The sequence below is a fragment of the Nicotiana tabacum genome, chromosome 23 (assembly GCF_000715075.1).
Source record: "Nicotiana tabacum cultivar K326 chromosome 23, ASM71507v2, whole genome shotgun sequence".
In the NCBI taxonomy this organism is placed as follows: Eukaryota; Viridiplantae; Streptophyta; class Magnoliopsida; order Solanales; family Solanaceae; genus Nicotiana; species Nicotiana tabacum.
This window is the reverse complement of record NC_134102.1, coordinates 93,152,438-93,175,876: the sequence shown is the minus strand read 5'-3', so window position 1 is coordinate 93,175,876 and position 23,439 is coordinate 93,152,438. Positions and strand designations below refer to the sequence as shown.

Sequence of the window (23,439 nt, the reverse complement as noted above, 5' to 3'; positions counted from 1 at the left end):
AACCTCCTATTCGACCCCTTTGAGCTACTAGAACATTCCGACATTGTCTTTTGTTGTCTTTTGCTATGATTCGACCCCTTTGAGTACTATGATTTAATGAAGTCATTGCCGTTCATTTGAATATTTGTGTCTATGACTTAATTTATTTGCTGTGATAATTAGTTTGGTGTTGTCAAATATGTGTCTAAGTAAACTGATATGGAGTTGTGAAGTGTTTGAGAAATGACTATTATAACTGACTCATATATGCCCCTGTACAATTCGAACTAGGTCTAACTTGCCCTCACATATATTCCACGTGGCTTTATGAGTCTCCCGTTAGTGATGGAGGGTATATACGAGCCCATTTATTGACGACAAGGGCAGAATAGAGACCAACTTTTAACGAAGGGCTAGTAAAGGGGCATTTTAGGCCCTTTTCCGAATTGGGTATGTTTTGTTGTACCTTTGATAGCGCTGGTCACACACCTCCTATCTCCACCCAACAAAGTAAAGGTTACCTTTAAACCTTTGTGGCAACTCTTTTAAACTTAACATTTTCGAAAGTTAACTATAGGTTTATCATTTTTTTAAAATTGGGTTGTGTACACTTAAGAATAGGTGAATTTGAAAAATAGTACAATCATCTCAAATGGCACTTGATTTCAAAACCTTTCTTAAATTTGTCAATAGAAAAAAAAGTTCTGAATGAATTTGAATGCCACTATCAACTGGAATTTAAATATAAACTCAACCATGATGAAAAGTAAAACTCTAGTGTTTGCGTTGTCTATCGGTTCTTTATTCTTTAACTTGGTTAAGAATTTTATATGATATTATCACGAGAAAAAAGACTTTTACAACTAATAATCCACACATTTCTAACAAAATTAAAAGACATCTAAATAATAACTTATTAAAACAATCAGAATCGTTTTATACAAACCAATCCAGTAAAACAGTTACACTTCCTTTTTTAATTACTCCCTACGATCCATTTTAATTTATTTTTTTTGTTATTTTCACACGTATTAAGGATTTAACTTTTAACATTAATTAACAATAAAATTGATCATATTAACCTTAATTTGTTTATTGAAAACAAAATAAATACTCCTAGGCTCTTTACTCCAAAGGTAATTTTGAAAAAAAAAAGTTAATTCCTTCTTGATATTTAAAAAATTAAATATTATGGACAAAAAAAAGAAGCAAAAAAATCAATTAAAGTGGTAAAATTTTGTTCCTCTTAACCACTGGCCAAAGTAAGATTTTTTTGCCAGGTGGGAATGTGTAATTTCACAAACTCTAGGGGTTAACACGACTGCTTACATAAAATAACTCTTTTTTGTGCCTGGTTATTCAAGAAAAAAACCTTTGCAGCATCCTCGTATCTTGATTGATTAGGAGTTGATGTGTCCACTGAAAATCTCATCACAAAAATAAGAATCTCAGAGACGAAAATTGTATTAACAAAAGAAAAAAAATGGCGTATTCATCATCTTCAGTTCGAGCATTTAGTTCATTGCTCTACAGATTCTCAAATGGGGTTTTTCTTAAACCCCACCATTCTTGCACTCTCAAAAGTATATACTCCTCCTATATATTAGCAAAAATAAAATCTGTGTAGCTTTTATTGATTTGGGTTTTATTTCTGTTTGAATGAGCTAATATTTGATTATTTTCTTGCAGGTGCTTTATTATTAAGTGGGAAAATTTCTTCTTCTTCATGTTATTCATCTTCTGACAAATGGGTCTTGCCTTTGGAACTTCAATCTTGCAATTCAGTCAGAAAGATTTGGACTTTTTCTCCTCTCTGTATGGGCAGACGCTCCAGCAAAATTGCTGGCAGAAAGGTATTTCTCTTGCTATTTTCGTGTAAATCATATAGTTCTAATTTTCTTTTTCTATTAGTAAAAAAAGGACATCTTTTTGTGCTTATTAATTCTTTGATTCAAATAATGTTACCTCTGTCTAATCTAAATGATTTGGGATTTACAGAAATTAACTCAAATTTGAATCTTTCTCCGATGGACTTGATTTCATTTGCCAAAGAAAAATGATTTATTAATGAAAGATGTAACCTTCTGGGGCTATCTTATCTTTAAGGTGCTCAGAAATTTATACGCTGAGAATTTGGTAAATCTATGTAGAATATTTTTTTTTTATAAGGAAAAAAATATGTAGCCATACAACAACAACATATCCGGTATAATCCCACACAGTGGGGTATAAAGAACAATAATGAGAGGTTGTTTCCAATAGACCCTCAGATCAGGAAAGCATAAGCACCACAATAATGAAAAGACAGACAAGAAGGAACAACACCGAGAAGCCATATAAAAGCAGCATAAAAAAACAACAAGATATTAAGATGACCAAAATGAAAGAAACGACAAGTAGTCATAGAAACCTAATACCAACAGAATACGAGAGTACGTATTAATACTACCAGTATGAATAATCTAGACCACCTACCCTACTACCCTAATTCTCGACCTCCACACCTTCCTCAGTCAGCTGAAGCTGCGCCATGTCTTATCTAATCACCTCTCTCCACTTCTTCTTCGGCCTACCTCTACCTCTCCTTAGGCCCTCCAATGTCAACCTCTCACACCTGCTCACCGGGGCGTCTGTGCTTCTCCTACTCACATGTCTGAATCACCTAAGCCTCGCTTCCCGCATCTTGTCCTCAATTGGAGCCACACCCACCTTGTCGCGAATAACCTCATTCCTAATTCTATATTCTTTTTGATGAATTAAGGTATTGCATTATAGGCATCAAAAAGGATACAAAAGGTTACAATAGAAAACTTGGTTAACTCTTGATACAAAAAACCATTCTAGAGCAGGGAGTTAACCAAGAGCAAAAGGGAATGGCTACTAAACCATTGAGAGAGAGCTAATGAAATCTAAGAGGGGAATAATGTCATTTACAGGGGAAAGGTTACTCCAGCTGAAACGACTCATCAAACATTTAGACTTAAGGTTACAGTTGGAAGTTGAAATGCCATCAAAACATCTAATTCTATATGTAACTATGTAATTTTTTTTTTTTTAATATGTAGAATATTAAGTGGCTAGTACTGTTTAGGCATTGTGATTCCATTGTTATGTTGTGTCAGCATTCTAGGAAATGTTTGTTTGTGTGACTTTGAGGTCTCTCTGTGATGCATTTTGACCTTATTTGACTATAGTAGTAGAAAAGTTGATGTGTTTCGTGAATCGTGAGGATAGATAGTCCCAACAACGGACTAAGTAGCCAATATTTATGTGTAAACGATGTAGTGTATTTTATCTTTATAATTCACATGATTGTCCAGCAACAGTGTTTGGAGTTAGCACAGTTCTAGTGTTATGTATGTTGGTTTAAGTCAATGGTTTTTATGTGCAGACTGCCCAGGATCTTAAGAAGGCAAAGTTGTACTCAAAAATTGGGAAGGAAGTTGTTTCTGCGTAAGTTATGCAACAGACAAATAGTTTTTCTTCTAAATCAAGCTTGAAATGAATGGAAGATTCCTTTCTTCTCCAAATGGAACTTTTGAGCATTATTTTGATGCGAGCATGAACCAAATGTCCTGACGTCTGTTTCTGTGACTGTTATGATTAACTGGTGGAAATGAGTACTGTTTCCTGAATGACCAGGGTTAAGAAAGGTGGTCCCAGTCCAATATCTAATACAGCTCTCGCTGCTCTGATCGAGAAAGTTAAGGAGCTTGATATACCCAAAGACATTGTTGAGCGCAATATAAAAAGAGCTTCAGAAAAGGGACAGGAAGCATTTATGGAGAAGATCTATGAGGTGTTGAGACATTTAAACTTGCATGCATTTGTTATCTAATTATCAACCATGTTTACACATTTACCTTTTTGCTACTCTTGATTATTGCAATTCAATGAACTTTTAACCCTTGCTCTATACCCAGGTATATGGTTATGGTGGAGTTGGTATCATCGTTGAGGTCTTAACAGATAAAGTAAACAGGTCAGTGGCAGCAGTTCGAGAGGTGGTGAAGGACTGTGGTGGGAAGATGGCAGATTCAGGATCCATTATGTTCAAGTTCCGACGTGCTCGGGTTGCTAATGTAAAAGTCACTGATGTCGACCGGGACCAGCTCCTAACAATTGCTTTAGATGCTGGGGCTGAAGATATAATTGAACCTTCAATGGATGACTATGATACAGAAGCAAATTCATCTGAAAGGTTCATAATTCTTTGCCTTTGTATCTTCATTAAGGCTTCTCTTAGGCAATATCTCGTGAACAAAGTAATTTGTAATTTAAGGGACAGAACAGCTGCTCTACTTCAATTATTTGTAGATCAATAATTGATAAAGTTTATTCAGCCTCATTCATCATATAACCTATCCGGAATTTATTTTGTTAGTTTCAAGGTTTTCTTGATATTTTTTAGGACAATATCCAGAACCAAAAAGGTATTTTTCCTGATATTGCAAAATTATTTTATTTACATATAAAAAATATATAGCACAATGTCATGGAGAAAACATTTGAATCAAAAAATCAAATAATCTCCTTCAATTGCAGTAGAAATAATGCTTTAGCTGAAAAGGTAAGAAATGTGAGTCAATTTGGAAAATGTGCAAGGATTTAGCTGAAATAGACTTTTGGGCCAATTTCAGATTTATTGTGTTGTTTCTTTAAAGAGAGAAACCAGTTGAGCTCTGGATTCTTTCCTTTTTTGATTGAGACACTGACTTTAGCATACTTCATGATGCAATGTTTTCTGTGACAGTAAATCATTGTACCAGTAACTGCAAAACAGATGATGCTTTTAACCGAAAAGCTTTATAAATCAGAAATGCAAGACTTGCAATCGAAAACAATATACTCTACTGCTCTTTCCTTTCATGGAAATGGACCTAGATTTTGCAAGTGGAGGAGTCTCACCACTAGCGCAACCCTCTCTTGTTTGAGGATGAACTAATGTCACACTGGATGGACTAATATCACTGCATTTGACTATTTGTTTTCTTTTTGACTTTAGTAGGGTTTACAAAGTCGTGTCTTCAGCGGATAACTATCCAGTGATATTATCAAAGCTACAAGAGGAAGGAATAAAATTTGAACCTGACAACGGATCTGAGCTACTTCCTATAACTCCAATTGAGGTCCGTAAGTATAACATTTAATTCGTCTAATTTAGTAGCTCTTGTTAGTCTTTTGAGAGGGAAATACTGTTTTAACCATGAAATTTTACAAAAGGAATTTAATAACTGATGTGTGAATAGTTGACCTTTTGTAAGTACAATCATAGAAATGGTCCATGAGTTTATGCAGCGTGTGGCTATAAGAGATCTGCATAGCATTTCGCTTTCTGTTTCTGATTACTCAAATCTTTAAAAGGCTATTGTTTATTGAAAAACAGAAGAATATCTAAAATCTCATGAATGTAATATTAAACATTCAAATTTCAACCTTCCAAGATCAATTTTTTGCTTATCCAAGAAGAAGTATCAGTTGAGCTGTTTCGATATGATTTGATATACAGTTCATTTATTCAACCAATTAGTGGAAGTGGCATTGCTTAATTCTCCATAGTCTTGATTTGTATAGTGAAAGGGTTTCTAATAATTACTGTTGGATGCATGTTTACTTTGTAGACATGGCTGTTTGAATGTCAATTTTATGATTATGCATGCACATAGCCATAAGGGCTATATATTTCCTCAAGTTCAATCCGCTTATCTATTTTCATGATCAAAGTGAGGAATCTTGTGGATTCAACACCAATCACAAGGATAGTTGTATAAATCTCCGCACATGTACAAAATAGAAACTTTAGAGTTTAGCTACACCGGTATTAGTCCTGCAAATGTATAGAATTCCATGAAAATATATGGATTTTTAGAAAAGCCTGTGGTCTAGATGGAATTTTATGAAGGTTTAGAAGTTCCTTTTGTGATTGCTTCTTTTAAAAGCCATTGCATCGTTATTAAATTAAAAACTGTCATGCATGAAATAATAAAATTTGGGACATAGTAGAAAATGAGGTGTGAAGTCATCCAGTGAGAAACAATCGATTCTTTGAATATCATTTTAAAAGATGAGAAAATAAATGAGAGGGTGGGGCGAAGGGATTGATGTTCTTTTGCAGTTTTGAGTACTAGGACTGATCTCCACACAGGCTCTAATGCCCTCTTTGTTGTTGTCTTTCTCTTATTCTTCTCGAGTTTATAACGGCTATTTTCTACTTGTGCTTTTTTTTTTTTTTAAAAAGCAATCTGTTTTTCTTAGTTGCCTTTTGTTTTGTTTTTGTTTTTGTTTTTTCAAACTAATGATTCTTTTTTTTTTTCTTCGAATATGTGAGTCTTCTTGCTCTTCTACTTTTTATTTTAGGCTTCGCTTTTGCTTCTCTCTACTGGCCTCTTAGTACAGTTACTAAAGTAATCAAATATGGATTTGTATGTTGCAAATTAGTTCTTATTATGGTTGTTTAATTGAAAATAAGAAAATTATTTTTTTGACGGAAGTTATCTTTTAATGGCCTTGTTGAAAAGATATATTTTATCATGCTTACTTTTGAGTTAGACTAATATCGTCATTATGGTATATCAAATGCTAAAATTATTAGTTTTCTTGCAATACGATTATCATAAGCACAAGTTCCAAGTATGTTCATAAGTTTTTATTATTGGTAGACTTTGCGCTTCACTTCAGAGAAGCGTGCACTTTTCACTTATCCCTTTTTGCTTCATTCCGCACGTACCTTTTCTTTTTGTGCTTTTCACTTTTATAAAAGGCGAAATACATAAACGGCCCTTTAAAGTTGTCCTCAACGATCAGATTGACACCTCAATTATGCTAATGACCAGACAAGCACCTCTTCTCGGCTAAAGTGTGACTCATGAACCCCTCACGATGACATGGCAAAGTGTGTGCTTTTTATTCACGTCTGGGCGCGTGAAACCCTCAAAATTAAGTTTTTTGTCTTTTTTCTTTTTAAATTAACCTCATTTTATAATGACCCCACTTACCTTCATCTTCATACTTCTTCTTCTTCAAGTTTTCACCATTGATGAAAAACAAGAACAATTAAAAAGTTTCTTTCAAATTACAGTAAATGGGAAAAACATAAAATAAGCACACAATTTCTTCCAATATATACTGTCACAATTGCTTATAGAATCAATCATAAGCATTACCGTAATAATTAATTGGATAAATCAAATTTCACACCATTAAGGTAGAGGAATCATGGTGGCAGAATAAGGACTTTGTTAAAGCTTGAATCTTGTATTGAAGATGATGGAAGTTGATAACCTCGAGTTTATCCAATATTAGGACTCTTCTTTTTCCAGAAGATGACGTCGTCGAGCTTTAATTGAAACTAAGGGAAATGTCTTTTTTTCTTGTTAATTACACGTGTCAAATATTTTAATTATAAATTACACGTGTCATTCTTTAATTGATTTATTTGACACATCATTGGCAAGTGTAACTCACGCATATGTTCTGCTCCACTCGGGTGTTTACTTGATATACTTAATAGCCATTTGAAGTGTCTAAATAGTAAAGGGGTCAATTGAGGTGTCCATCTGATCGTTGAGGACAGCTTAAAGGGGTCGTTTATGTATTTCGCCTTTATAAAAACATTGTTGGAATGGTTGGAGTAGTACGTCTTACCAAACTATTCAACGTTGTTTTAAAGAGTTGAAAGATGGTAAATGAGTGGAGAAAGAATACCATGATTCCAATGTAAAGAATAGAGGATACCATGATTCCAATGTAAAGAATAGAGGAGATATTTAAAGTTGTACAAACATTGTGGCAATAAACTTATGAGTCATACAGTGGAACTTTGGGAAAGAATGATAGAGCATAGACATAGAGAAATTACAAGAGTTACAGTGAACCAATGTGGATTTTTGCATAGAAGATAGATGAAAATTTATAGGGAGAGGAAGAGGGATCTATGTAAAATATTCTTTAACCTACAGAAGGTGTATGATAGAGTGCTAAGAAAAATCCTTTGATGGATATCGGAAAGAAAGCAATCAGATCCAATGTATATATGCGCTGAAAAGGTGATATGCGAAGGAGCCATCACAAATGTGTTAGAACGAATGCTAGAGATACAAAGAGTTTCTGATAAATGTGAGCTTACACCATCGATTGCATTGAGTACCTACTTGTTTACTCTAGTTATGGAAGACCAAACCAACAATATACAAGACGTAATTCTCATGGTATGTATTATTTGCAGACGATGTTATGTTAATTGACGAAACTAACAACGGTGCCGATCAAAAGTTTGAACCATAGAGAATCACTTTGGATAGTAAGAGTTTTAAGATAAGTAGAAGTAAGACATAATATATATAGTGCCAGTTTAGCCAGTATAAGAGAGAAGTTTAGGTGAGATTAGATGGTTTGTTATGTCTTTATGCAAACAATTCAGATATCTAAACTCGATGTCCCGAGAGAATGATATGATAGATGAAGATGTAGCACAATTGAATTAAAATATGAGTTGAGCTGGAGAAGTGCTATCAGAGTGTTATGTGATATGGGGATACCTGGCAAAGTGAAATACAAGTTTTATAGAATGGTTGTAAGACTAGCAAAGTTATATGGAAATGAATGTTAGGCTTCTAAAGTCCTACATATGCACAAGATGAGTGTCACAGAAATGCATATGGTAAGATGGATGCGGTCATACATTATTAGATACGATCAGAAATAATCACATCTTCCAGAACGTGCAAGTAGCATATACAGAGGATAGAATGACCGAAGGTTGCTTGAGATGGTTTTATCATGTCTTACATATGCACAAGCCTATAGGTGTGTAACCTTGACAATTGAAGGTATTAATAGGGAAGGGCATTTCTGATGGTGCTTTCGGTCTTATATGACCCTACCTTTGTTAATGGGTACTTTTTGAACTCGGAAACAAGTTTTTTCGCATTATGGATTATCCAACTTATCATTGCATGGTTTTAGACAAAAAATGCACCATCTGTTGGTGGAGTTTGAGGTGCTGGCTTATGACGAAGTAGATGGGAACCACGTCAAACTTTATTACGTAACAATTAGAGAAAACTGAACGACTAAAATGTGTGTCGTAGTATATGTCTGTTGCCTCTTACAAATTTCTAATACTATCTACCTGAAAAAGAAAAATCATAAATGTAAAGAAGAAATCTCTTTGCCCAGCTCAACTAATCTGTAGAGTGACATCCCCTCCCCCCCCAATCCTCTCTCTCCCTCTTTCTCGAATCAAAACAAAGCACCTCATGTTTGCTTAACTTTAACAGGCTACACTGCTGGTGCTGTTGCTGAACAACACCAGCTGCACCGATCAGCATTTTGCCTCTTTGAATCTGCTTCCGGTTCATCTGTCTCCATTTTCCCTTCTCACTATTTCTTTAGCCGTTGCTTCTCTGATTGTTGCTTTGCTATCTGAAATTCAATTGTGTATTGTTATTTTTAGGAGCTTTGCCATTCTTAATTTTTAAACATTTGTTTATGGTATGGATCTTTGGAGTTGGTGGGGGCGATAGTTGCATTCTGAAGTTTCATCCTTTTCGAGCTTGATTGAGCGATCCAAATGCTCCTTCTAATATGTGCTAGCTGAGCTTGAGCTCCTAACTCGAGTCTGGACTGATTTCTTTTTTTACAACGGTAGTGTTCGGGCCAGCTTGTATGCACCTCGACTGTTCTACTTGGTAACTACCACCTCCCACCAACATAGGTAGCCGGTAAGTCTTGAGTGATTTACTCGAGCCAGCCTTAGCCCATGAAGTATTTGGGTCGGCTTGGCTGGTTTTCACCATTTGAGACCGATCGCGTTTGTGCAAGCGGTTGATCAGCTATACATGGGGTATAAGAATAGAGTAGTTCATTCTTTTTTCTGTTATCTTACAAAATCTCTAATATGATCTGATTTAGCTTCTTAGAAGGTCTTACTACTTGGACCTTTTATCTGCAACTTGGATTTTCGGTTTGAATTAATGCAGTTCAAGTGCTTCAACTATCATTTATGTTAAACGCTGAACTTTATGTTTTCAATTATAACAGTCGATATTTCTGCTTGTTGTAGTTATTACTTTGGTTTTCGGCTGCAGGTAGATGATGAGGCTATGGACTTGAACAAAGAACTCATGTCCAAATTACTTGAACTTGATGATGTTGATGCTGTGTATACAGAACAAAAGTATTAGCTTATTTTGCCACTTAACAGTGGCTGCGCCTAACAACTGGTTGTTGAGGCTGTTGCAGAGTGGTAGCAACATATATTCGCAACTGTAGAATCCTGGAGTCACAAGCAAATCTAAGCCTGGCACCCTATCTGTCTTACTTCCACAAAGAATATGCCGATTTTCTCAACTCAGGAACTCATATCATGGTTTGGCCCGAATTTCTCATAGGGTTTGATCTTTTAAATGATAGAACGGATCCGTAGATTCCATTTTTTATACATGTTAACCCAAAATTATGTTACCGTTTTTGTTCCCCCTTTATTCCTTTTATCTGTAAAATGGATGTGCTTCACCATGTTACAACTGTCCCTTGAAAGAGATCATCTGAAGTTTGAAGTCATTGCCAATAATATTCTGTAGCTCTCTCTTTATCAGTATGATAAATCTCACTGTAAATTCTTTAGCTTGAGCAACTGAAAGTAAGAACTGAGTTGAAGAGATATTTGTATTATGTTTTACTTGAATTGGATCTATCAAATTTCTTGTTCTTTACCTTGATTGTGAGAAAGACTAACCTGATCCTTGCTATGTTTTAGTTAATATCCAATTTTCCAATTTCTGCTGCAGAAGTATTTTATTAACATTTGATTCCTGTGTTACAGAATACCCCTTTAGAGATTTGTTTCTAGAGATGGAGGTTCTTATTAGATCTCATATATGTATTTGAAATGAGTATTGAAGCTTCTGGTTTAGTGCATTAGGGGTTGTTTGGTAGGAATTTCCTGAAAAATGAGTGGTTTTATCACTTATTTTCTCTTGTTTGGTTGGTGAGTAAAAATATTTTTCCGGAAAATATTTTCTAGTGTTTGGTTAGAGAGTAAGAAAAATTTTTTTTATGCTACTCTCCTCAACCCCTCCCCCCAATACCCAACGTTTTCAGGACTCTATTTTTTATTCAAAAATTTAATTATTCTTTTGAAATTCACACAAACCCAAAGGAACTAATGTGCTGCTTTACTTTTTCACACAAGAATATCATTGAAATTTGAGCTACATAACTAAAAAGATAATACTTTTTTTTGTTGTTGAAAAAGAAACTACTCTTTCTATAACATGAAAAGAAAGTACTCATTTTGTTGAAATGAAAGAAAATATTTTTTCTACATAAATACTCAAAATACTTTTTCTACATCATAAAAAGAAAGTATTCGTTTTGTTGAAATGATATAAAACACTTTTTCTATATCATGAAAAGAAAATATTCATTTTGTTGAAATGAAAAAGAAAGTATTCTATCTATAACATGAAAAGAAAGTTCTCTTAATAATATTTCTATTTAGGATGAGGTTGGTGGGTGGGTGGGTTTGATGGGAGAGGGCGTTGGTGGGGGCGGAGAATATGGTGGGAAAGGTTGAAAAGAAATTTTGGAAAATATTTTCCCCTCTTGATAGGGAAAATATTTTCCTTCAATTGGAGGAAAATGAGCTAGTTCACGAGGAAAATCAAACATGGGAAAATTGGAAAAACATTTTCCGCCTTCATGCCAAACACACCCTAAGCACCCGTTTGGCCATAGATTTTGCTGAATTTTTTTCAAATTTGTTTTGGCAAATACATGCTTGTTTATAGATTTTATCCATATTTTGGCAATTTTCCAAATCCCAAAACCAGCTCAAGAGCTATTTTTGGCCCAAAATATTGTCGTTTGGTTTTTAAAAAAATTTCAATAATTGCCCCAAACTTTTGTGTTTTATAAAAAAGACCACTTTCTGTTATGAAATTCAACTTTTATTACTTCGATATGGAAAACAACTTGAACCGATGCTGGCTTAGTGGATTATGATGTTAGTTTGAATTGATAAAATGACAGAAGTGATTACAAATCCTCAATTTCAAAAGAGACAGTAAAGACTTTTCCTTTCCTTATTGAATCTTGATGTCTTAATTAAAGGTTCATATGTGTATTACTGATAAATGATCATTGCAGAGAATATATATATGCAATCATAGTACTCATGTATCATTAATATGCACAAAGTACTACATTAGCTATTCAAGAGCTGGAAAATGTAATATCTTATTATATGACTTGTAAGGTGTATTTGGCTATCATATAACACTGTCTAGGATGTGGGGGGTGGTTCTATTTCTTTGGAACCCAACAACCATGCAGTCCATAGGGAAGACCATAAGGAAACTTTGCTCGTGCAATTTCTTCAAATGTGGATCCGTCCAATATTAGAGCATAACCTTCTCCATTTTTGTCACTGATCATTGAGATTACAACTCCTGCATATTTCCAGAATATTACACCTTGTTAATATATATGTTGCAATTCAATTGCCTGTTCTGTTGTTTTTTGTTTCGTTTTATTAGGCTTAGACTACGGTATTCACTTTCACAAAGCTGTGGGATCCAGGAAAATATGCTGAACCACATTGGGTTTGGGTTTATTATAAATAGATGTATTGATAAAATAATTACCGTCGTCTTCCTCGGTTGCACCAGGTCGAGGCACAAAGAATGGTTCAGAAGGCACAGCACCCTCATCGTACCAATTCTTTGCCTTTTTCTCAAACAAGTCAATCTGCAAAATATTTTGAGTCATTAAAATCAGTTATCGTTTGAAATAATAGATAAAAAAATTAACAGTTGTAAGCACTACTAGGTGGAGAAAATTAAGGAAAAAGAAGAGAATGAAGTGACCTTTGTAAGAGTGTTGGGGAAATTACAAGGCCTCTTAGCACCACAAGCATAAGCATATCTATATTTCTTGCCTAAATAAGAAGGATTAAAGCTGCACATATCCATGCCTCTCCCATGTTCATTTGGGTTCAATGCTGCTTCTAACTCTCCATATGGACTCCCATCTAATGGGATTCTAAATCTCCCAACCCTGTCAACAAACACCATTAGTCAAGAACACCCCTGGTGCAATTGGAAACACAGTAATGATTTGTCAATTATATTGTTTTTGATGTTTTCTTCTTCTTTTGGACAGCCATCCTGCTGGTATTTGGTTCCATTAGTCCGGCTAATTCAGATTCGTGTGATCCAGTAAGGTGATACAACACTGCCTACCAAAAGGCTTTTTCATATTCAAGACTCGAGTCTGAACCATTTCAGCTATCCTATCACACCTCTTGACGAGTTTTCAATTGTTAAGATATATGTCCATCAATCATCTTCGCTAATAAGGTTCATATTGATTTTATAAATAAAAAGTATAAAAATTTACATACAACTGACGTGCAAAACGGCAATTAAAAAAAAAAAGGTATCTTCAAAGTTTCAAAACTTGTGCTCCAGAGAACAGGACAATACAGTCCAGTTTTACTTCCGTTCAAAAGAGTTAAAGAGGAAAGAGTCAAGATAGTCCTCTTGACATCAACGGTACTTGGATTGTACATGAGAAAACAACAAATAAATTCCCTTTCCCGTAGACCTTTCTTGGATTTTAGGATGTTTGACTTAGCACAATATTTAAATTCAAAACGGTTGCTATCCATGCATGCAAATTAAACTTTGAAGACGTTTTTCTTCCTTGTTTGACCCAAGAAGACGACATACTGTGCTTTTGTCTATATAGAAAAAGATTTACTCGTATGCTAATATATAGTGTGAACTGTGAAGGATTTTACACTATAACGTCGTTTAAATATGTAGTAGCGAGTTATCTGTTTTATTTTTTAAGTTGTTAACTTTAAGTTTTAAGGGACAGTTTACGTATATTTATTTTGGATTTAAATTACATATGATATCATAAATACTATTTTACACTATAAAAGTTAAACTTTATAGAAAAGCGCCGACGGTTTAAAAGTGCTATCAACAACAAAATTGAAAGCCTTTGTCAAGTTTGTGTAATTGTACCTTGCATCGGGCAAGACATCCTCGCCGTTGAATGACCGGAGATTCTCAAGCCGGAGCTTGTCAAGGATGGTGGTGTCGGCGCTATGTTCACAGCAGTCTGCAATAACAGCACTAACTCTGCCATCTTCATCTTTCTCCTCGTATGCATTTATGAAATGGAAAGTCACAAATAATGGCACTTCCACACTTGCCACCTTTTGAAATTTCCAAAACTATTTCAAAAACAGCATCTAAAAAAATATTCAATCTAATATAGTGAGAGGAGTACTTACAATATTGCCACTGGCTTTACACATAACATGCATGAAACCTTTGGAATGAGGGTGCCACTCAAACTTGTAAAGTGGTGTGGGCTCAGCCTTTAATAAATTTTGGGCACAATACCTTAGTGGCATTTCCGGCACAATAATATAATGTTCCGTCACTGGGAACGAATGGACCCATCCTGCTGCTGGTCCTCCTCTACAACTCACTCTCCCTATATAATTCCTCTCATTTGTTCCTTGTTCCATTCTCACTACCAAATATCCTGGATTTATCAAATCTGGTATCAACGTCCAAAACTCACTCTCCGTTACAATTGGATGAGCCGAATGTATCAACCCGCCTAACGAATCACTAAACTCGAATTTCCCTATTGTGTCAAGTGTGTTCGGATCAATTACGATTGATCCTTTTATTGTCTCCGTTAGGCAAACAACTCGGCCATCGCCGAGCTTAACGACTCCGGTGTTCGCGTTATCGGTTAGGGACGCACCGGAGAGTAATTTGGCCATGTCACCAATGTACGATATGAAATTGTCTGGCTTAGGTACTTCGGAAAATTCTCTGTAACAAATTTTGTTGTTGTATTTTGCTGCTTTGTATGCCTCCGATTCGATTTGCCTGTGACCCATTATTAGCCGTCCGTTTTCGAAATGAAGACGGACTAAGGTGGCGTAGCCGTCGAAAAGGTGCCGGAAATTGTAGTTCCCTATGTGCCATTGTCCTGGACCATTTCTCAGGTATGTGCCATTCTACATAGACAAGAACATGAAAATTAATTTTATTTTTATTTGCCTCTCTTATTTATTTATTCATTTTGACAGGAATATATGAGTATATAATTAGAATTTTATATGCTGGGATTTGGACTTGGAACGTGACATGTTGAACGAGCTTTATCTGCTAATTAACCTACCAATTAAGACAAATTAAGGAAGCAATTTCAAAGGAAAAAAAATAAAGAAAAGAAGTTGATTATTTCTATCTTCTCAGATCTTAAATATTCTTGTCGCTGTGATATTATAACACTCTATATATCTTGAAAGAAGAGAATATTCTTTGCTGGACGTGGAATTTGCTAATTACCAATAAAAATATTGTGGAGGAGGACCATGAGATCATCATCACAAAATCACTAAGAATTTAATTATTCTTAGCTTCTTGACAGAGTGTTCATACTGTTCAGAAACCTTTGTTTTCATTTATATTTCTTCGTTTATAATCAGTTGTAAATCACTCCTACTTGATTCATATTTTCTTGAGAGAAACATGTCTATTCAAAACTTTTGGAAAAACTTATAACAAGCGACTTAATAAATAAAAAAAACTATCCCGTACAAAATGAAGAAATGCATGAAACTAAACAATAAACGTTAGAACTCATGTATTTAGGATTTAGCTTATATACACCGAACAACGTACCAGCCAGAGTGGTAAGTCGCCTTCTACGACGAGCTCTCCTTCCCATCTTTCTTGGCGAACGCTAGTCCATGCAGCGAGCTTCTTCTCCTTCTTGACCACTTCATCTGGTGGTAGAACAATCACGGGCAATTGGTTGGCTACGTTTGAAACCAATTTCAAGGCTAGATTTTTCTTGACTTTTTCATTGATTTTCACCTTCCCAAAATAAGGTTCATCTTTGCCATGATCAAATATGTCAGAAAGGATCTTGTTACAGTAAATTTTGGTTGATGAAGAAGCAAAAGAAGCCATGGATATGTGAAGAATAATATTATTAGAGCACTCTGTATGATCTACTACGTTAATTGTAGAACAAAAAAAGAGAGCAATGAAAGTGGTGAGAAATATAAAGTTAGAACCGTAGATTTATAGGTAAGTTTAATTAGAATCTTGATCGGTGGAATTCCTTCTCACTAGAAGACATGCTTACATTATGATTACAAACTAATTAAATATTTATGTATATAGGTTTTATGGACCACTAATTTTCAAGAAATCCAAAAATGTAATGCACCTATATTAGCCGGGAACACATGATAAGGCACGTGTCCTTGTACTTTTTTTCTCACCGTCCTTGCATTTTTCTCCTTAATATAACCTGGTAAATAGCATGGGGTTCGTGCAAAGTTTTGTAAATAAAAATAAAGTTACGCCAAAGGGGTTTATTTTTATTTAAGACAATGAATTTGCGGCAACTTTCTCTGTTTGTTTGATAGAATGGTATCCATCCCACTGAAGAAAAGCGTTGTGTGTCCCGTATTTGAAGTTCAAGTCAATTTGGGGTTGATAAGGAGATTGGCAAGAATGTCACACATCGTATTGGAGCGGGATATATGAAGTGGAGGCTTGCATGCGGCACCTTATATGATACAAACGTGCCACTAAGACTTAAAGGCAAGTTTTACAGTGTGGTTGTTAGATCGACTATATTGTCTGGGGCGAAGTATTGGCAAGTCAAAATCTCTCATGTTCAGAAGATAAAAGTAGCGGAGATGAGAATGATGAGATGTATGTGTGGACATACTAGGAGAGATATGATTAGGAAAAAAGATATTATGGATAAGGTGGGAGTAGCCCCTGTGGTGGATAAGATATGAAAAGCGAGACTGAGATGGTCCGTATATGTGACGAGGTGATGCGCAGGTATCCCGGTGATGAGGTGTGAGATGTTGGCTATGGTTGGGTCAATGAGAGGTAGGGGTAGGCCGAAAAAGTATTGGGGTGAGATGATTAAGCAGGACATGACATATCTTTAGCTTTCCGGGGACAATGACCCTTGACAGGAGGGGATGAAAGTCGATGATTAGGGTAGTGGATTAGTGAGTAGTCGAGCGAGATTTTTTTTCTCCTATCTTTATTGCCGTTCTATACATGTGGTACTAGAGTATTCTCGCATTTTCTATTCTTTGATTTCTAATACTACCCGTTGTTCCTTTTGATCCGGTTATCTTATTTTCTAGTTGTGGTTACTGCTTCTCTTTACGTAGTTTCTTCTATTTATATACTTCTCTTAAGCCGAGAATCTATTGGAAACAGTCTCTTTCCCTTCACGAGGTAGGGGTAACACATGCACATGCACTATTTTTTTTAGACCCCATTTATGAGACTGTACTGAGTATGTTATTGTTGTTGTTGGTGTTGATATAGCTTTCACTTTGATTTGATCTTTTGATAAAGACGATTAAATAAGCACAATTATATCCGTAGGCTATAGCTAGAGATCGATTACAAATATTAATTAGATAAGTTTAGAAGTACAAACTTTTTAACAATGACATCAAACTTAGTGTAACGACCGGTCGTTTTGAGTTCTAGCACGTCGTCCGACGGTTTGAGGCCTTGAGTAGCTTCACTTCAGGTATTATGACTTGTACGTATGGTCATAATTGAATTTCAAAAAATTTGGAGTTGATTTGGAAAGAAAATTCTAATTTCAGAAGCTTTAATTGGAAGAATTTCTTAAGTTTGATTTGAAGTGGACTTTGGTGTTATCGATGTCCGTTTGAGGTTCTAAGTATTGGAATAGGTTCATATCGTGATTTGTGACTTGTACGCAAAGTTTGGCGTTATTCCGGAATATTTTGGTATGGTTCGGACGCGTACGTCGAAGTTTGAATGTTTGAAAGTTTAAAAAAGGATTTCGATCGTCGATTCGTAGTTTCGATGTTGTTTGGCATGATTTGAGACCTTGACTAAGTTCGTAATGTATTTTGGGACGCGTTGGCATATTTAGTCAAGGTTCCGGGGGCATCGGGTGAATTACGCATGGTTAACGGATCGGATTTTGGACTTAAAGAAAAGCTAGAGAATTCTGGTTGCTGGTGCAACCGCTTTTGCGGAAGCTTCACCGCATGAGTGACCTCGTAGAAGTGAGGCAGTGAACCGCAGAAGCAGCTGGAAGTGAACTGGGCAGAGGTTGCAGGTGCGAATAAATTCCCGCACCTGCGTGGTCGCATCACGCAGATGCGACCACTGGAGCGCAGAAGCGGAGGTTGGCCAAGAAGGTGTGGGCCACAGAAGCGAACATGGTCGCGCAGGTGCGCGAGCGCAGAAGCGCTTGAGGCCCGCAGAAGCGGAAGCGCAGGTGCGCTACTGGGGGCGCAGAAGCGAGGGCTGTTGGTTTAAGCTGGAGCCGCACCTGCGATGGATTTTTCGCAGGTGCGGGGCCGCAGAAATGGCTACTATTCCGCAGGTGCGAGGAAGCGCTGGGCAGAATTGGGTTTTTATACGGGATTTGACCCATTTTCTTTCATTCTCTCTTGGTTTGGGTGATTTTTGGAGAGCTTCAAGTGGAGGTTTTCATCATCTATGTCAAGATAAGTAATTCTCACATATTGTGAGTTAAATACATGATTTATATGCGGATTTGAATATGAAAATTTGTAGAAATTTGAGATTTTGGTAGAAAACCTAGAAATTGGTAATTTTGGAATTTGACCACAAAATTGGACATGGAAATTGGAATAAATTATATATTTGAGTTCGTGGTGTTATGGGTAAAGTTTATCTTCGAATATTTTTGGAATTCGGGCACGTGGGCCTGAGGATTGACTTTATTAACTTTTTGAGTGGAGTTGAGAATTGTTATAAGTTGATTAATTATAAGCATTGGAGTATATTTTGATTGAATTACACATTGTTTGACTAGTTTCAGATCGTTTGGCTTTGAGTCGAGAAGTTAGAGAGACGTTAGAGCCAGTTATGGAATTTCGGAGCGAGGTAAGTCTCCAATCTAACCTTGTGAGGGGAAAACTACCCCCTGGTGATGTAATTGCTATGTGATACTAGTTGTGAGTGTTACGTACACACGAGGTGACGATAGTCCGTACGTAGCTAAAGCATGTTTATGTCCGGGTAGACTTAGGACCTTATCATGTAATATTTGAATTATTGGAACTCATGCTGTTGGCTTAATTACTTGAACTTATAATTGAAATTAATTTAGAAATAAATATATGTATATTAGGCCGAGTCTTTTCACCTTGAGTTATTGGCTAGTGATTTGAGAAACGGTAAAGATTATATTCACGTTGTGCTCATGTACTGTATTGTAAGCACGTGTCTTGTAATTCGATACTTCCTTTCTTGTGGAGCGGGCCGAACGCCTCGGCAATATAATAGATGCATCTATGATTCGTGCTGTTCGACCCTCGGCAGTGTACACATTATTCTGGATCAGGCCGAACGATCTTGGCATAATCGTGCATTATATCGCTGGTAGTCCGAACATTCACGAGATTATCTTTCCACTGATGCCCGACATTTTATATGGTATTCCTTATTCATTTGATATTGGCACTTTACATTTTCTGAGTTGTTAAGGTAGAATACAAGATTGAGAAATTCATACTTTAAAGAAATATTTGGAAAATTATGTAACTTACAGATTTACCCCATTATTGATGTGTGCTTCATATCTGCGTATGATTTATTATATTGCTTTATTGGACCTCTAGTAAGTGTCGATGTCGACCCCTCGTCACTACTTCTCCGGACTTAGGCTAGATACTTACTGGATACGCGTTGATTTACGTATTCATGTTGCACTTCTGCACTAAATGTGCAGGATCTGTCAGGTTCGTTTGGTGATCATCTTGGCGCGTAGGCGCACCTGTTGAGGGGACTTTATATGAGCTGCATTCCAGGCTACGCATCGCAGTCCACCGAGTCTCCATCGTACTGTTTATTTTATCCTGTCTTATTTACATTCTGGACAGATGTTGTATTATTATTGTACTCCTTAGAAAATGTTCATGCACTTGTGACACCGGGGTTTGGGTTTATACTAGTTGATGCTTACGGTTTCGTATATTATTATCGCCTTTTATTTCTTTTATAAACTACAAATGTTGTACATTCCCGTGAATTTAGAAGTGTAAATCTCCTTCCTTATTAAAATCTATGATTTCGAAAGTAATAAAATGAGTAATTAAATTGATAAATCACCGTTGGCTTGTCTGACGGCGGTGTTAGGCATTATCACGACCTATATTAGATTTTGGATCGTGAGAATTAGGTTTATGTTAAACGAGACAGATTCAAGATTTAATATCATTATTATATACACACACGACACATATATACAGTAGAACTGTAGGAGACGGGGAATGTGATTGCACCCACTGCTACGTACACGTGATTCACTTTTAGATATTAATTGGTGTTAATAATATCGTAATTTGTAAGTATTAAATTAAATATTAAAAATTGCACAATGTTTAAAAATGCATGAAAAAGGCGAAAACTATTTGGCTGCATCAATTGCTTTATACTGTTTTACCTCTACCGGTCTACCCATGCCTAATATATGAGACTGAAGTAATTTTTGGTTACCTTAACCGTTATTTCTTTTGATGTGTATGAAGACTGAAGAGTAACATTTAAACAATTGCACAGTTTTCTCCTGATCAAGTGACATTTTCTATTTGGTTGGATGCTTTGTTTGAGGTTAAGATAATTCAAATTAAAGGGCAAACGTGTACTCCTTGTTTTTTTTACTTAACCTATCTTTATTCATTCTGGCTAAATTCTATTAAGCTTGAGCAAAAAAAATACTTTTCGATTCCCCCGTCTTTGTTGTGAGAAATTACAAACGATAGAGTACTATATTTGTTTGCTTAATTTGAGCCTTTCTAATTATTAGCATAAAATTTCAATCAGATGACACCTTTCATTTTGTTTTATCTTCCTTATTCTATATACTATATAACAAGGACAAAAAGCCCTGAATGAAAGAGAACTTTTATAGGAATATGCCATCTACATGCGATATTGATCTGCATCAAATCCTTCAGTTTAGCTCAGTGTTCAATAATTTTTTATTGCTCCCAGGTGTGGGGTACGGTTGCCTATGTTGGATATTTATACACGTAAATATGTGCTTAAAATAAACTATATTTAGCAACTTACCTACAACGTATTATCTTTTCCACTACCCAATTCTTATGTAGAACTTCTAAATATTTTATATATATGGTTTGCTAAGTTTTATTACCAAAACACTTTTCATTCGGCATATCTGTGCAAATCAGCACCTCTTCATAGCACGCTGAAATATATTATGACGTTTACAGTTTGATTTGTCTTGATAAAAATTATTCTGAACGATTGCTTTTATGTAAGATTTACTGCACTAAGCAATTAGTGTAAATTGGAATAATATGAGAAATGAAAAGGGGCAAAAAGATTGACAAATCAGAATTTAACTATTAACCATTACGTAAGCGCATAAATTACAGATAGAAAATATTCTTAACTACCAAGGATAAACGTAAGTGTACAAATTAAAAGATTGAGAAATCAGAATTTATATTGGTCCGGTCAATATTATCTAGGTCCTGTTTTCCTTAATTTGAAAAGGATTTTGTTGAGTTTAAGCTTGTTATAGCTTAAAATAGAGTGAATGGGAAATGGAGGGAAAAATAATTTTTTTTGAATTTTTTTTTTTGACAAAGAGACATTGTCCCATATTGGAGGAGGAAAAGAGTTTTGATGGGTATATATACAACTCCACTTCTTCTAACTCTTAAAGAGATGAGAAGAAGGCAAGCCTCAAGATGTCGTCGTTGTCGCTCGGCTTTGGCTTTGGCATTGGTCAAATGATCTGATTGATTGATTATTTTTTTGGACCAAATTTATTTGTTAATATTAAGATTAATTTAATATTATTTTAATTCAAATTAGCCGTTATTGTAACGGTAAAATTAATTTTCCTCCGTGTTTGATTTTTTCCGTTAGAATTTAAATTTGGCGATTTGCGTAATGACAGTTTTATAAAACAACCATTTTGAGTTGTAGCCTTTAAATGAAGAGTTGCAACTCTTCGGTATTATCCAACTTTTTGGCTATAAATACATGATCTTTCCCACAAATTTTTCTTACGAAAATTTTGATTTCTCATTCTTCCTTCTGCATTATTTTTAACAGAAACAAAATAGTAAGTGTGATTTGCTACCGATCTTTGAGTTCGTTGGTCACTGGGGTTTGAAGTAGCGGTACACTAGTGAGGGTAATCCATTCTATCCTGGGAGGAAATAATCCTAATCCTCGGGTACTAGGAGGAGATTGAGTTCCTTAAGGAAACACTGTGAATTCAGTGGGCTCAGATTAATTTTCTGTTTCTTCGACATTTCTGGTTTTACTTTGCTTCTGGTTCTTGAATATATTTTTGAGTACAAATTAATAGCAGATTTCACACGATGAATCTGTTAAATGTTGAAGAATTAATGGAGGACATGAGCTCGATAAGAGCTCTAATGGAGGAGTCGGGGGATACAAAAAAGAGAGAAAAACATGTATTGAAGCTTCCAAAAGGGGAGCTGAGAGGAAATGAAATCAACTCAATTAAAAAACTAATATTTTCCCTTATTTATACAATTGAATGCTGATTAACTCACTACAAATTTAACCAACTGAAAACTGTCATTTAACAACTAACAACTCTACAAAGAATCAACAAAAGAATTAATTAATACAATGCTATGTACAATCTATAATCTCAATACCCCTCCCCCTCCCCCAAGTTGGAGGTGAGGAGCTCACCACTAATTTTTAAGGAGTGTGGAATGTTTGACTCTTGTGAGAGACTTAGTAAAGATGACAGCCAGTTGGTCATTGTGGAAATATGATGCAGAGAAATCAACCCTTTTTGTAGTTGATCTCGCACAAAGTGGCAATCCACTTTGATATGCTTCGTACGCTCATGAAATACATGATTCCTTGCTATATGTAGGGCAACTTAGATTTCACCAAAAATAAAAATGGGCAAGGACAAATAAATAATTAATTATGCAAATTTCTTTGATTTCTAGCTAATAGGGTTGTCCCCAAGCAATACAATGTATCCACTAACTGGTTTTATGGACTGGGGGCAAGTTGCCCAATCTGAGTCACATAAAACTTTGACTTTATAATCTGCACTGTAGGTAAGAAATATCTCTAAGTTTGGATCACATTTCATGTACCTCAGAACATGATATGCAGCCTTTAGATATGGCTCTCTGGAACCTTGCATGTATTGACTGAGACGTTATACACTGTAGGTTATGTCAAGTCTAGTATTTGTGAGGAAATTTAGTTTCCCAATTAACTTCTTGTAGTAAGAAGGGTCTGTCAATAAGGGCCATTCATCAGCTTTCAATTTCACAGAGGGATCCAGAGGAGAGCTCATGGGAGGACAGTCTACACAACCAAATTCTTT

The 23,439-nt window shown here is 35.5% G+C and overlaps 2 protein-coding genes across 3 annotated transcripts; one reads left to right on the top strand and one right to left on the bottom strand.

Moving 5' to 3' along the window:
* The first annotated feature begins 1,326 nt into the window (after positions 1-1,326).
* LOC107812795 (putative transcriptional regulatory protein At2g25830) lies at positions 1,327-10,653 on the top strand. Of its 2 annotated transcripts, none has more exons than XM_075246580.1 (7): positions 1,327-1,562; positions 1,669-1,832; positions 3,371-3,432; positions 3,622-3,778; positions 3,903-4,180; positions 4,988-5,108; positions 10,068-10,653. In XM_075246580.1, exons 1-7 carry the CDS (start codon positions 1,463-1,465, stop codon positions 10,161-10,163), a joined length of 978 nt encoding a protein of 325 aa, XP_075102681.1. In that variant the 5' UTR covers positions 1,327-1,462; the 3' UTR covers positions 10,164-10,653. The 2 variants fall into 2 exon arrangements, with proteins under 2 accessions (XP_075102681.1, XP_075102680.1); XM_075246579.1 differs by having other exon boundaries at positions 1,331-1,562; positions 4,985-5,108.
* A 1,632-nt stretch (positions 10,654-12,285) lies between these two features.
* On the bottom strand, positions 12,286-15,992 carry LOC107812793 (carotenoid cleavage dioxygenase 8 homolog B, chloroplastic-like). Its single transcript, NM_001325897.1, is given in 6 exon segments — positions 12,286-12,431; positions 12,627-12,729; positions 12,849-13,038; positions 14,016-14,209; positions 14,288-15,031; positions 15,702-15,992. Coding segments are annotated over 6 exon segments (1,668 nt in total).
* Between the last annotated feature and the right edge of the window lie 7,447 nt (positions 15,993-23,439).